This window comes from Micropterus salmoides, unplaced genomic scaffold (genome assembly GCF_014851395.1).
Source record: "Micropterus salmoides isolate LMB-PRFRI ecotype aquatic unplaced genomic scaffold, ASM1485139v1 Ms_hic_scaffold_4, whole genome shotgun sequence".
NCBI classification, from domain to species: Eukaryota; Metazoa; Chordata; class Actinopteri; order Centrarchiformes; family Centrarchidae; genus Micropterus; species Micropterus salmoides.
Genome location: NW_024043372.1, coordinates 27,079,013 through 27,091,246, shown reverse-complemented (window position 1 = coordinate 27,091,246; position 12,234 = coordinate 27,079,013). Strand labels below are relative to the sequence as shown.

Here is a 12,234-nt window from a genome sequence, read left to right as displayed (position 1 = left end):
AAATTGTTGGGAATTGTTATTAGGAATTATTATTAATCATCAAACCAATGTTCTGATATCAAACCTATGTTCATAAGAGATCCTTTTTTTTATGTGTGTGTCTTAATTGATATTATTGAGGTACTGCATCAAGCCAATATCACAGGAAACACAAAATGTAGAGAATCACTTGATTTTGCCACATTGCTCACTTTATAAAAAGTGCAGAGAATAAAATGAGAAATTGTAATCACCAAGCTGCAATATACTATATCAAGATGTGTCAATTAACTATTGTATTTAAAAGGAAATCTTATGCTGATTTGCTCTTAACCAATACCTCTGAACTTCCGTCAATGTCAAAGGCTTTCTGCAATATAGAAACTTCCCTTTAACCATTTTGTAAAGCTTTCTTTGGAACTGTACTTAAACTATATTAGTCATTGACTAAATTCATCATCTACTGTGAAGGTCAAGATCAGCTTTGTGAATTGTGTTAAAATTGAAATATGGATACTCTTTTAACACGACAGCCATAAATTCAAGACATTATCTCTGTATTTTTATTGTAACATCAGTTACAACCCCCTTGCATTTATTATCATTCAGCAATTGTGTGCAGCCTTAATGATTTTCTTTCTTTTTTGTTTTTTAAGGCCTATTTTAAGGGGATGGTGTGTCTCTGTATTCCACTGTTGCTGTTATTTCAATTCTGAAACTGACATTCTGACTTAACACCCCACATTTTGTTTTGTTTTTCGCACACACATTTATTATTTAATCTGGAAGTGAGTTTGGGTGATAGATGCCACAGTCTCGCTGAACTAGCCAAGCCTGCCTTGGCAAAGGCACTCAGTCATTTCCACTGTGTGGCTTCAGACAGAGCTCTGTTAATCACAGAATTCACTTTCCTGACGTAGTGCCCAACTCTGGAGCCAAGATTTGTGTGTGTGTGGTTAACACTAGTCTGCACAGAGTGCTTCAAACATATTACTGGCTTCACAATGTATTTTTATTGGCATGGTTACTTTTACAAATTCATTATTAGCTTTACTTCAGATACTTGTTGCATAATTAGTACTTGTCAAATTTTATAGTGGAAACAAGCAGGTTGATATTGAGCAAAGGACAAGTGATGTATGTGCTTCATGCTCAAAAAGAAATAACAAAAGTTCAAAAGGTGTTTGTACAATTTGTCCTGTTGCTCACTTGGACCTGAGCCTACCTCTCTCTTCACCTCATCCCATACCAGTGCAAATGTCTTGCAGCTGCTCTTTTGTGTAGTTTACACAGAGTAACATACGGTAATACACCTGTCACTGACATCTGACATGAGAAATTTAAATCTTTCTTAAAGGTTAAGGCTGGTATTATTCTACATGTCAATAAGAGTAATTTTCTTTTAACAGCTGGGCACTGTAGTTTATAGCAGATTTACTCAGACAGGAGTAAATTGTGCATCATCCTGGTGCTACCATATTAGCTTATAATAATAATAATAATAATAATGACGATGATATCTTAAGTTATAGAGAACCTTTCAAAATCCATGGTACAAAATGCTACCAGAAGGGCACAAAATAAAACGCTCAAGGTAGGTGCTGGTGCATATGGGACTAAAAGGACAGAGATAATGCAGGGAGAGAGGCCATGAAGAGCCTTAAAAGTAATCAATACAATTTTAAATATCTATTCTAAAACATGATGACATGAGGGTGATCACATTTCATGATTCTGGTTAAAAGTCTGGTGGCTGAGTTCTGGACAGTCTGGAGTCAATATAATAATACAATCAATATATTTTTATTGACTTAGCTGATCTCCTCATTAAAAAAACAACTAGGCCTATTTCTGCATACAGACATTTAACTCCTCTCTACCTTTATAATAGTCCTGTGGCTCGACTGCTCCACACATGGTGAGGTCAAAAAGTTTACCAGAGTGTAATTTTTCTCCGAAAAAGGGCTCAATAAACAAACAGTCATGAATCGCTGGATGGTGTACGTCCGTGTGTGCGCTCACAAGCGAGGACACACGGGAAGGGGTGTGTTCTGTTTGGGGGTAGGGTGAGGGAGGTGGGGGGTCGCGTGACGCCGACCATCAGACTGGCTAGCACGAAGACTACAAATAAGACCGGGATATCGGGGAGGAGTGGCACAGTATTCCCGTCTGAGCTACAGATCCACTGAAACACAGTTCATTCAAAGAACACAGCAGCAGTCATGGCTCAAGGTAAGGTGAAGAATGATGATTTTTCGATTTGTGTTAATATTTTGAAACTCTTTGCAAGTTTACAGGGTAGCCTACGCCATTTACTAATACAGGTGTTTATGTTAATGTAACTTTAAATGTAAGTCACTCTCAGTTTATTCTGATGGGGTGTACAGTTTTCTAGTGCCTGACAGAGGAGTTAATGACCAGCAAGACCAAAACCTTTCTAAAAAAAAAACTTTCACTATGTTTAGGACACTGTGGTAACAAAGCATGCTGTCGAGATGGTGTCTGAGGATAACAAAGATGATAAATGAGTTATCACAGCATGCACATGTCATCACCCCTGCATTAGCTGGTTTCAAAGTAGCAGGAGGTATGTTCATCAGAGATCTGAAGACCGATGCATCTAAAAAAATGTTTGTGCAAATGATTGTTGCCCCAGGACATTGCTAATTATATTGGCAGCAGAGAGCATTTGGAGCCTAGGTTAACTGCTGCTATCTTAATAGGCACACAGACCAGCCTACAAATAATTTGCTTTAGGCCCTTGTATAGGCATTCAAAATCTTCCCAAACAAGAATACAGCCAAACCTCAAAGTTTGCTCTAAATGACCTCCAGAGGTTGAAAGTGTGGTTGACCTGTGTGTAGGCAAAATGTGCATACCACAAATATCTGAGGAGGGATGTTGGACATAGTAGAAAAGGCATAGCATTTTCACTTGTTGAGTGTGTATTTAACAGAGAACCTGTGAACTGGAGCAGGCTAGTCTGCGGTCAGAAAAGCAGCTGCTTTTTCCATTCAGTGTATTTCATCTTCATAGTCACAGGATGTCTGTTGGAACAGCTACCCACTGTACACAAAGACAACTTACACCAGATTTTGCATGTAAATAAACACTATATTGGTACATTTACAAAGCATTTAGCAAAACTGGAAACTTCTTTCACCTCTGATGGGAGTTTGATTCAAGTAATGTTTACTGTACTAGCCATGGCGCCAGTTGACACAAGCTATATCTTGTTTTAATGTCCTTATTAGGCTTTTGCTGCCCTCAGGGCTGCTTACTGAGGCAGGCCCTCTGTAGTGTGGGGTCATGGTTGGTAAAGTGGGTGTGAAGCGTAGATGTGCCGTGTATGCTATAAGTTAGTGAGGACAGCAGGGTAAAGGTTAAGGAATCTCTGCCCATGCATTTCATATTAGAGCGTTTTTGAGGTTACAACTTATGTAACCCTGTGAAGAACAAACTGCAAGCTGCTGTAAAATGTATTCAGTTTGGCTTTACACCACACATGCACACCATCTGCTATACCACAACTACTTCATCTTAAAAGACACATGCTGTTGCTCTGCGGTTTGGGAGAAAATCAAAAAGAAAAAAATGCAAAAAGACCCCCAAATAACTACAGAAAGGATGACGTCAGTTTCCCATTGCACCATTGGTCTCTGTTGTGTCTGAAGGTTTTGTGTCTGGACTTTCATATGTTATTATTTGTGGTAATTGTTTGCACATTCTGCAAGTTGAGGACCTGTTTTATTGGACTATCTTGCCTTGAGGTGTGATTACACTAAAACTTCTCTCTTCAAAAGGAAAAAGTGAAAAAATTTCTTGGACCCAAGTGTGATATTTCATTCTCCAGGTGGTTTCTCAATTAATTGTTAAACAGCATCTGCGCTCCAATGCAATCCTGATATTTATTTGATACAGATCAAATGTGAGCTAAATGACTGGAGAGTATGCACAGACTAAGCAACAAAGCCCTCACTACAAAGCCATGAATACTTTGTCTCCAGCAGTCCCAAAATAGATAGCGTTGTCATCTTAAAGGCATTTGCCCCATTAGTTACACTAATGTGCCTTCAGCTAGGAACTAAACTAAGGTCAGGATCGGTAAAACATCAGAGAAATACTGAGGAATTATTATCCCACATAAACTTCATGTAAAACAGCAGGATGTCTGTGCAGCTTGGTCTTTGTTTGCTCAAGTCTAACCCAATCTTGACAGTACCCGCTCACGTCAATTTCCAAGGCTTTTCTTAACAGCATGGAATAATACAGGAGGAGAAGGTTAACCTCCTGACATGTCATTCAGCAGCCCAGACAGTAGTGAGGCAGCAGGATGACTGTAGAAGTATTATATAGGAAGACTCTAACGTTCTCCACAAACAGGACGTCAGCGTGTGGGATTCTCTTAGTCACAACGTGCCCTGGAGAGAAGGAGTGGTTGTGTGTTTGCACACTTCACAGGGAGTGAAGGGTGTCTGTGTTTACCTCTTGTTAAATCTATACAGAAAGACCTGTGACACAAAATGATCTTACCATGAATGACTTCGAGTGTACTGCGTGTTCACAGTTTTATTCTGCAGCATTTGCTCTGATGACCAAATAGTAAACCTTCACAAACATTTCACTAGTTTGTTGGAACTAGCTAGGAAAGCAGTTCACTTTTAGAAAATATAAAAAACACATTCATAGCCACACCCTGAAGGAATCCAGACTCCAAAAAAAAACACAGTTTCTGGATAATTCACCAGGTCTGCCAATTAAAAAAGTTATTTGTAATTGTTGAATCTTGTAAATTCCATTAAATACCCCACATCCTATACACAACTATACATTTACAACTTGAACTTCATCAGCACTATGTTGTCCGAAGAGCTCAATAAAAATATCCACTATCTTTCTATTAAATTCAAATGAGAACCCAGAATATGTTTGGAGTGCTATCAATGCATATTAAAACATTCACTCATTTCATAAGATGATTGTTCTGCATCTACGTTGTGTGTTACATATGTAATAAACTCCCCGTTTATAGGCTTTCTCTTTTAAGTTTTTCTGTGTTTTTAAAAAATGCCCTCTCTTCTTTGAAGCTCTGGACATTGATAACTGGAACTTGGAGTGTGAGTTCAACAACACCGACCATCGTACTGATCTCAATGGCGTTGATTGTCTGATTGTGAGGAGAGGCCAACCGTTCACAATCAGCCTGTACCTTCGCTCCGGGAACTACCAGCCAGGAGTCAGCTCTCTTGACTGCGTTGCAGAAACAGGTGCTACTCCTTCTTTACCTCTACTTTTACATCTTTCTTAACCACGGACACAGTAAAAACAGTATACTGTATGTATACTGTTTTTACTTTTCTTTTGGATATTTACATATGTTTCTGTTTTCTGCACTGCATCAAAACATTCAGAAAAGTAAATGAACAAAACTTTCACAATATGGAAAATGTGTTTAATAAGGATCCTATATAATTAAAAGAGGATGAAGTGAAAACACTGGGGATGTTGCATCCTCTCATTCAGGAAGCTATGGTCACACCAGAACTGTGTTTCCACTGACATTATTTTTCTTTGCTACCTGTTGTGATTTCAAATGTGAGAGGGGAAAGGAGTGGTAATATTGGTGGAAAGAAAAAGTAATTTTCCCTTGTCCAGTGGTCAATGATACTTCTAGTACTTCTGCTTTTACAATGAGCAACACTGACAGCAGCTGTAAGATGTTCTGTTGGTTTTCTCATTGTTAACCTCAGCACCTCCCTTATTGTTCTGCGGGTATTAACTGTTATTGTTGGGAGCCCCAGATACTATATTCTCTTTTATTTGCCTTCAAAATACCCTAGAAAAACACTTATAAGCGTATGTCTCTTCTCCTCAGTTCATATTTGGATAAACTTCTAATGTTTAACTGTTTAAACAGGAAGTGGTGCTTGCCAAAAGGAAAGCTTGTGTATAATCACAGATAACATTATCAACCTTTGAAAGTCAAGTATGTTTTAATGGTTTTGAGTAGGACCCTTAATACCAGCCAATCAGAAGGAAGCGATCACACAGCCTGTCCTGGGTTTAGTTGGTTGTACTGGGTGGAAGATGTCAAAGATTTGACTCTTTGCACTGATGCACAATTGTTTTAAGTTTAGGGGGTTATGGTTAAGTTTAAGTTTATGTAACTATGAACTGATGTTGCTCGGGGACACTGGAGTCCCAATCAGTTTTGGTCATAATTAGGTGCCATTAGACAGTTATGACAGCTGTTCATACATGAAAGGAGATTCCAGAGATGTTTGAACTAAATTTAGGCTGGGTTGGGAAAACAGTGAAAATATACCCTGTGAGTTTCCAGTCCCAAAACACAAATATTTCACAGAAACCTCTTGGCCTTTTCCCACATGTGCACTCAGAGATTTAACCATATTCACTGTTACATGCAGGTCCTCAACCCTCTGAGCAGTATGGCACCAGGGCCTCCTTTGGTCTGTCTGCCAACATTGACACTTCCCGCTGGAGCGCCACTGTCATGAGTCCCCGCGGGGACATGGTGGCCCTGTCCATCTGTTCTGCCCCTGATGCACCTATAGGCCGCTATAACTTGACCCTGGGGCGATCAGGCCGGATTGAGTTTGTCCTGCTCTTTAACCCCTGGTGCCCAGGTGGGTAAACAGACCATACCTCTAGCTGTCATGTAGTGAAACTTAGCTGTACCAGTCTTAGGATACAAAATGATGTGATGTTTCATTGCAGAGTGGATTTGTGACAGGAGCTATTTAGTAGCAGAGCTGAAGACATTCTATAGGGGAAAGGTAGTAGTTAAATAATAATTGTGTAATTTTGAGCAATAGTTCAACATTTTAGGGAATATGAGAATTAGATGAGAAGGTCTGTACAGTACCACTCTTATAGCTTTCTGGTAAAGGGTTACAGCAAGCAGCCAGTTAGTTTAGTTTAGCATAAAAAATGGAAACAGAGGGACACTGCTAGCCTGGCTCTCTCTGACGGTAACACAATATGCCTACCTGCAGCTCTAAAGATTAGCAATAAACATGTCTTGTTTGTTTAATCTCAACAAAAAAATAAAGTGTAAAACAACAAATTGCGGTTCTTGTCCAGGAGTAGTCACTTCCGGAAGTCTTGTTGTCACAATGAAGTTGCCACCATGGCTATTGTGCCAGGCTTGATGTCCTGTCTTTATACCAGGTTAATATTGAACAGACAAAAAAGAGAGTAGTATTGATCTTCTCATCTAACTCTTGCCAAGAAAGCAAATAGCGTATTCCTTTAAGTTCACTGGAGCTTTCCAATTATATTAAAATGCTTTAAATAAACTGCAGGGTGAGAAAACGTTTTTTTTTAGTTTCCAAGAAATTAAGATCAACACTATAACATGTCATGTTCCACTCACGACATGTAATAGTACATTCATTGTATTGTTTGTGACGTCTCTTGGCAACAGGAGATGCAGTATATATGGACAATGAGAAGAATTTGGAAGAGTATGTGTTGTCTCAGGATGGAATCATCTTTCGAGGCAACTACAAACATCCCATATCAACTCCCTGGAACTTTGGCCAGGTACCAACACCAACACTGACGCTGTCCGCCCCACTTCATCTTTCACACATAGTCAACCAGGCCAGCCAACATTGTGCCAGTTTGGGGAAGGAGTTTGAATCTTCTTCTGATAACAAGACAATATCCACCTATCAAGTGATTTATGATTTACAAAAATGCAGTCATTTATGTACATTTGACACTTAAATTAACCAACATATTTATATTGGACAGTGGACAGTCTGGGCCCGGTGAAGTGAAAGGACTGTTATCCTTTCCAGCCCTTTCTTTGATATCTGATACACTTTGATCAGGCTGGCCTGAGCAGTGCATTACTTGTGCAGCTGTTGAGCTCTACAGCATGGCAGAATTACACATCTAATTTGCTGTGTGTTTGCACCTGTTGTTCTTGAAATGTATTCAAAAAGGACATATTTAACCTTGGACCTCCCTTAATTTTTATTTAAAAGTTTGAAAGTGGAATCCTGGATGTCTGTCTGAGGATTCTGGATATGAATCCTAAATGTTTGAAAAATCCTGGCAAAGACTGCTCAGGGAGGAGAAATCCCATCTATGTTTCCAGAGTGATAAGCGCCATGGCAAGTCATATTCATTTCTGATATCTCCATTCACTTTTTATGTTTAGAAAGAGATAATGTACTGCTTTTTTATTAGCATAGATTGGTTACAGTATAGTCTGTGGGATAACAATAATGTAACTTAAAAGTAAACATAATAAGCTTAGATTTCATCAGTAAAAAAAAGTTGGGTTTACCTGTTAGGTGAACTGTAATGACGACAAAGGAGTGTTGCTGGGAAAATGGACAGATGGCTATGAAGGAGGTGTCAGCCCCATGTTCTGGAAAGGCAGTGTGGAGATTCTGCGCAACTGGGACACACAAGCCTGTCAGCCTGTTCGCTACGGACAGTGCTGGGTGTTTGCTGCAGTGGCCTGTTCAGGTAAGATAAGACGTGGTGGAGCTTGGTATCCTATCATTGGAAACACGCTTGATTTGTCTCAAACTGACGCAACGTAACACCATTTATGTAAGCACACAGTTGAGATATACATTACACCTCCTCTTAGTGTCACAATACTTATGTGATTTTGTTTCATATCATGTTAGTTTCTAGAGCCCTTGGCATTCCCTGCCGAGTTGTTACCAACTACCTTTCAGCCCATGACAACAACAGCAACCTGGTGATTGAACGCTACATCAACGAAAATGGAGAGCCCATTCAATCCGGAGAAATGATCTGGTAAAAACATACAAGTTTTATGTATGTGCTTTCATACTACTGTGGGAGGCAGGGTTGTGTTGTAGATTGTCAGGGCTGCTGTGAAGTCTTTGAATTGAAATGTAAGGAACTATGAAGACTATTTAAAGTTGTTTTCTTCCTCTCTGAAATGTGGCATCAGAAAAAAAATGCATGTGAGTTTTTAATTGCTGTGCTATACCTCAATATGGTGTGATGTCAAATTAAATGAGTGAGAATAAACAGTGCAGAACGATATTTAATCAGATACCCTTCCCATCAGTTTGAAACATCCTCTTGATTTGATTATTGACTACAATTTGACCATACACTTTGCAATCTAAATTATCTTTGTACTAACCGTGACAGTAGAGATTTACACAGTAAGAGGTTGACTTGTGACTTGAAGTTAACCCGTTTACTGCAGATTTGGTAATGACATTAGAACAAGTAGAGTTAATGAGATGTCTTTACTAAAGTGCCAAAACAAATGTTTACCAAGTATTGATGGTGTGCATTGTTTCTGTAGGAATTATCACTGCTGGGTGGAGAACTGGATGACCAGGCCTGACCTCACATCTGAATTTAACGGCTGGCAGGCCAGTGACCCAACACCTCAGGAGAAAAGTGAAGGTAATGATCACTCTGCACCAGTGAACCCATGAGGCCATTTATGATCAAGGAAGAATCCTCACCATGGTGGATCAGTCACTTTGTTTCTACGCCCATCTCCTTCCCTTAGGAGTGTATTGCTGCGGCCCTGTTCCTGTCAGGGCCATCAAGCAGGGCGAGCTCATGTTCAAGTATGATGCACCATTTGTCTTTGCTGAGGTCAACGCTGATATAATCACCATCATGAAGAAAAAAGACGGCGGCACGTCTACGGTCACTACCACTACAGTGGTGGGCCAGAAGATCAGCACAAAGAGTGTGGGCAGTGACGCCAGAGAGGACATCACTCATCTCTACAAATACCCCGAAGGTAGAGAGCACTGCTGGATTTACTGTGCAAGTAGACAAACAAAACATCATTAGTTGGTCCTCACCAATAGTGTATGTTATTACAGCATTAGTTATATACAAACCTCCTCTGCATACCAGCAGGTCACAACAAGGTCAGCTGCTGTGTAAATTCTTACATTCCCAATCAGTGTTTGTTGTGTTACTTTTAATGTACACAAAGTCTTGACTCTTAAGAAGATCGGGTGTATACTCCTTTACTTCTACAGGATGGTTGACTGTTTTGAATGTCAAAACATAGGTTTCAAATTTGGCAACTTTGTTATTAAGTGCTTGATTTTGTTGCTGCCGTATTGCCAGGCTCAGATGAAGAGCGGGAGGCCTTCAAGAAGGCTAACCACCAAAACAAGCTGCTCCACCAGCAGGAAAACCAAGGCCTGCACCTCACTATTGACGTCACATCAGACATGAGGAAGGGCTGCGACTTCGACGTGTTTGCTGTGGTCACTAACAACACGCAGAGCGAGAAAAAGTGCCGCCTGGTGTTTGGATCCTGTGCCGTGTCCTACAATGGGTCCCTGGGAGGGAATTGTGGTTTTAAAGATCTGCTCAATGTTGAACTCGCACCAGGAGCAGGTGAGCCAAGTCACCATGTGGTGTTTACATGCAAATGCTTTATGCACTTGACTTTTCCCTTCAAATGTTAAATAATATTTAATGTGTTCTTCTAGAGAGGCGAGTTTCACTAAGGCTGAACTACTCTAAGTACGGTGGCCTAATCACTGAGGACAACTTAATCCGTCTGGCAGCTCTGTTGCTGGACTACAGCACTAGCGAGTCAACGCTGGCAGTGAGAAACATTGTGCTGGACAATCCTGAAATCAAAGTGAGAGTGAGTACAATGAGCCCAAACTTTTGGCTACTGTCAAGCTATTCCTACAGTATGTATAAACAAAGCTTGGTACGAGCAAAAGTGCATTGTACTTACTGTGAGAATGTCAATAACTGACACCTGGAGGTGGCTGTGCTCTGCAGATCCTGGGTGAACCAAAGGAGAATCGGAAGCTGGCTGCGGAGATCACCCTCCATAACCCTCTGCCAGAGCCTCTGGAGAACTGCTGCTTCAGCATCGAGGGGGCCAACCTCACTGGGGGACGCGTTGTCTCTGAGAGGTTGTATGAATCCCTCCTTATTCAGCTGGAGATGATTATTCTTTACTCACAAGGGAGCAGTCACAAATTAGAAAAAAACTCATACATATGGGTTCTTTTGGCCTCAATAGTAAATCAATAGTTTAGTGTAGAGATATGTGTGTCAGGCTGGATGTGCCCCTGTTTAGTCAGGAGCCCACTGGTAAAGAAAATCTGGGAAACACAGTGAGGTGATTGCTTCACAATAAACTTTCTATGAGTTGATTTGTATACTTTGATCTCTTCAAGTGAGTAAGGAGAAGCCACACAGTTAGTTAATATAAATGCACCTTTGGTTTTCTGAATGCATGAATGCTGCATGATGTGTCTGCGTGATGCATTTTCATGGTCAGTGCACATTTATGGACAAAGCTCTGGTGTGTAAAAAAAAAAGACTAGGATGAAACTAGTATTAAAGCATACTTCCTTTTTGTAACTTCTTTTGCTGCGCAGTTCTAACACTATCTCCATAAATAGTCAAGACTGTCATGAGCCCTATGTCGGCTGTAATTGATCATCTAAATATTTATGCAATCAGAGGAAAGTGATAAGGTCCTCCAGTGTGTGCCACAAATATAATATTTAAATATTTACTCTACAGGCTGGGCTCCTCGGTGGGACCTGGGGAAGACGCCAAGGTGAAGATGTACTTCACTCCCACCCATTCTGGGCTGAGAAAGCTGGTGGTCGACTTCGACAGCAACAAGTTGTGTCATGTCAAGGGCTACAGAAATGTCATTATTGGAAAATAAAGCCTTTAATTCTGCAGTATTCCTACTCTGTTTTTTTTTAGAACCATCTAAAGATTAGCAAATTAACCTTCTTTTGCACAGTGTTTAATACATAACATGCTTTTCTATACAAACACCTTAAAAGATCACTGTATATTACTGATTGTATAGCTGTGTTTATTCAGAGCCATAGACAGTTAAATGTGACCTGGGATGCTTTATACTCATTAAGGCTAATCAAATCTGTGCATGCAAAACAGAATATGTAATGTGGTGTGGTGATGATTAGTATCTTAAGTACTATGTACTATTTAATACTTTTTCAGTGCTACAATTAAAAGAGTTTTTACACGTCTCATTTTCTCTGATAATGAACCAGTCAGACCGTCTTTACACAATGTCAGACCTAGTTGGACAAAATGTGTTGCATGAATGCAATGTGAAGATTTTTATTTTCACTGCGCTTAATGCAACAATCTACCGTTTACACACTCAAAGGTGCAAAGGTGATGAGGTGGTTGGCATGGAGTTTGTGAGGTTGTTTCACTTAGATGTTGTTGGTATAAAGTGAA

General features: G+C 40.0%; 1 protein-coding gene across 1 annotated transcript; it reads left to right on the top strand.

Moving 5' to 3' along the window:
* Positions 1–2,058: 2,058 nt before the first annotated feature.
* tgm2b (transglutaminase 2b) lies at positions 2,059–12,018 on the top strand. Its single transcript, XM_038697930.1, has 13 exons — positions 2,059–2,211; positions 5,067–5,246; positions 6,408–6,626; positions 7,427–7,545; positions 7,995–8,123; positions 8,307–8,484; positions 8,652–8,784; positions 9,311–9,414; positions 9,524–9,763; positions 10,102–10,377; positions 10,473–10,633; positions 10,777–10,913; positions 11,533–12,018. Exons 1-13 carry the CDS (start codon positions 2,202–2,204, stop codon positions 11,681–11,683), a joined length of 2,037 nt encoding a protein of 678 aa, XP_038553858.1. The 5' UTR covers positions 2,059–2,201; the 3' UTR covers positions 11,684–12,018.
* Positions 12,019–12,234: the final 216 nt, after the last annotated feature.

Bases quoted from the DNA above. Each gene is read 5' to 3' on its own strand.
- tgm2b (XM_038697930.1), top strand. The intron at 8,124-8,306 runs GCAAGTCATATT...TTTACCTGTTAG, and splicing joins CCAGAGTGATAAGCGCCATG to GTGAACTGTAATGACGACAA. The intron at 10,634-10,776 runs GTGAGTACAATG...TGTGCTCTGCAG, and splicing joins ATCCTGAAATCAAAGTGAGA to ATCCTGGGTGAACCAAAGGA.